This window comes from Scardinius erythrophthalmus (assembly GCF_964197995.2).
Source record: "Scardinius erythrophthalmus genome assembly, chromosome: 5".
NCBI classification, from domain to species: Eukaryota; Metazoa; Chordata; class Actinopteri; order Cypriniformes; family Leuciscidae; genus Scardinius; species Scardinius erythrophthalmus.
Genome location: NC_138225.1, coordinates 50,525,909 through 50,528,222, shown reverse-complemented (window position 1 = coordinate 50,528,222; position 2,314 = coordinate 50,525,909). Strand labels below are relative to the sequence as shown.

Below are 2,314 nucleotides of genomic sequence, written 5' to 3'. Positions count from 1 at the left end.
GCATAGAGTTCAAGGGGAAAAAAAACTAAGTGAAAAATAACATCCTGAATGAATGAAGCAAACGATCGATATCTGAATTCGAATTTTTGGTTCGTGAAGGAAAAGTCCCGTTTCAAAAACAAAACTTTTATCAGATTTGACAGCTGTGTTCTATCCACAACTATGAAGAGATTATTTCAATATAATAGACAACAAATAATGCAATCTAATTTGTAGAATACCCCTGAAACACTCTCTCAGAGACAGTCCTATAATTGTAGTTATAATACTTAATGATGGGCTGAGTTGCAGGTGGATCCGGGCCGATGCGCCTCGTGACGCACGTCATTTGCACAGAATGTCTAATGAGTTCACGCTGAACAAATGACGAGCCTCTTTGAATGAAATTAATTAAAAGAGCAATAGTGTCCATGTGATCGCGTGAGAAAGAAAATAAAGTTTAAAACGACACTAAAGAGTAATAGTATAAAACGTGGGTATTTTTTAAAAGGGAGAAGGGGCAGTACCGCCTCTTGCAGTGTGGGTGGGGCTGACAAGAATAGACTACATTATGCAGTTCATTTAGTTAACAAGTGAAATAATAGGGAAGCGTGCAGAGTGAATGCCGAGAGAAAAGGCACAAAACCCTATTGAGAGCTCTCAGCGTAACCGTCACATGGGCGCACTGGCTCTCCAACTATTTAAGCAGGAACACTTTCTCTTCAGCACCATTCAGCCATCCAGCCTTAGGTACGAGACTGACAAAGAGAAACTTTTACAAACTCTCAGATATTAGGTGAAGACACACGGGGCTGCCAAGATGCCTAGATCTTTTCTTGTGGATTCCTTGATTTTGAGGGAGAACAGCGAAAAAGGAACCGAGAACAGCCCGCCGTTGTTTCCTTACGCGATGCATCCGTCTCATCCACTCCACGGTCTCTCCGCCGGCTCCTGCCACTCTCGAAAAGCGGGTTTGCTGTGCTTTTGCCCGCTGTGCGTCACATCTCAGCTCCACTCGTCTCCTCCAGCGCTACCGCTCATCAAGGCTTCCTTTCCTGCCTTCAGCTCCCAGTACTGTCACACCGCGCTCTCCAGACAGCATTCCACATCCAGCGGCGTAAACCTCAGCGGCTCGGGGTTATACCAAGCCACTTATCCGGTTCCAGATCCACGACAGTTCCACTGCATATCCATAGGTGAGTCGGTTGTGCCAGACATCCTAAAAAGTCAACTTTTGTAACTTCTTTTCTGTTTTAATGTCACCCACATCCTCAACTGCAATTGACAATTGACTCAACTTTTTGTCTTTCCAACAGAGAATAACAGCAGTCAACTTCAGAGCAGCAAGCGCATGCGCACTGCGTTCACCAGCACGCAACTCCTGGAGTTGGAAAGGGAGTTCACCTCCAACATGTACCTTTCGAGACTTCGGCGCATAGAGATCGCAACTTACCTCAATCTGTCCGAGAAGCAAGTCAAGATTTGGTTCCAGAACCGCCGCGTCAAGCACAAAAAAGAAGGCAAAAGCGGCTCCCACAGGACTGGCGCGCACAACTGCAAGTGCTCGTCGTCCCTGTCCTCCGCCCGGTGCTCTGAGGAAGAGGATGACCTTCCCATGTCACCCCCGACATCAGAAAAAGAGGACGCAGATCTGTCCGTTAGCCCGTGAACTCTTTGCGCACTGCTCATAACCACCACCTCAAAAGACTCTGTGCGCCACTGACTCCAGTGATCCTGAATGCAGCCAAAAAGCGACGCGCGCGCCGTCACCTGTAAATAGCGAGAGAGAAGAAAAACTTTATATATGTTCGGGGTCTGTGTATCCCTTTAATGTTGTATATTTGTATACATGTTCTATGTTGGTAGTTTTTTTTTCTGAAAACAACTTAAGACCGTAGTTCCGCATCCAAATACATTTCCTGTCACCAAAAGATTTGAAAATCAGTCCAACGTGAACAAAGCTGATTCGACTGACTTTTTAATTTGTATTTGTATATTATTTTTTAGAAGATATTCAGATTTGTTTGTATGGATGGTGAGTACAGGGTAGCTTTAAGCACATTTTTTGGGGACAGAATGGAAATATGGGATGTATCTGATATGTACGTCACTTCAGTGACAGAATTTGTTGTACTTTTATTGTAATGAGAATATTTATTTATTTAAAAAACCTTAATGCTGAAAATAAAGAATATTTCTTAGTGACACAATTTGTCTCGTATCAGTTGGTTTTACAAGCATATTATCCAATACAACTCACAAGCAGGGCGAACCTGTCATATTGAAAGCAACAAAAGCCACACATGACTTTCTCTTTTTTTCTTCTTCCTAATAA

The 2,314-nt window shown here is 43.5% G+C and overlaps 1 protein-coding gene across 1 annotated transcript; it reads left to right on the top strand.

Moving 5' to 3' along the window:
* Positions 1-799: 799 nt before the first annotated feature.
* gsx1 (GS homeobox 1) lies at positions 800-1,648 on the top strand (the record flags this gene model as incomplete). The annotated part of the gene is made up of 2 exons (XM_081366362.1): positions 800-1,175; positions 1,296-1,648. 2 exons carry the CDS (start codon positions 800-802, stop codon positions 1,646-1,648), a joined length of 729 nt encoding a protein of 242 aa, XP_081222488.1.
* Positions 1,649-2,314: the final 666 nt, after the last annotated feature.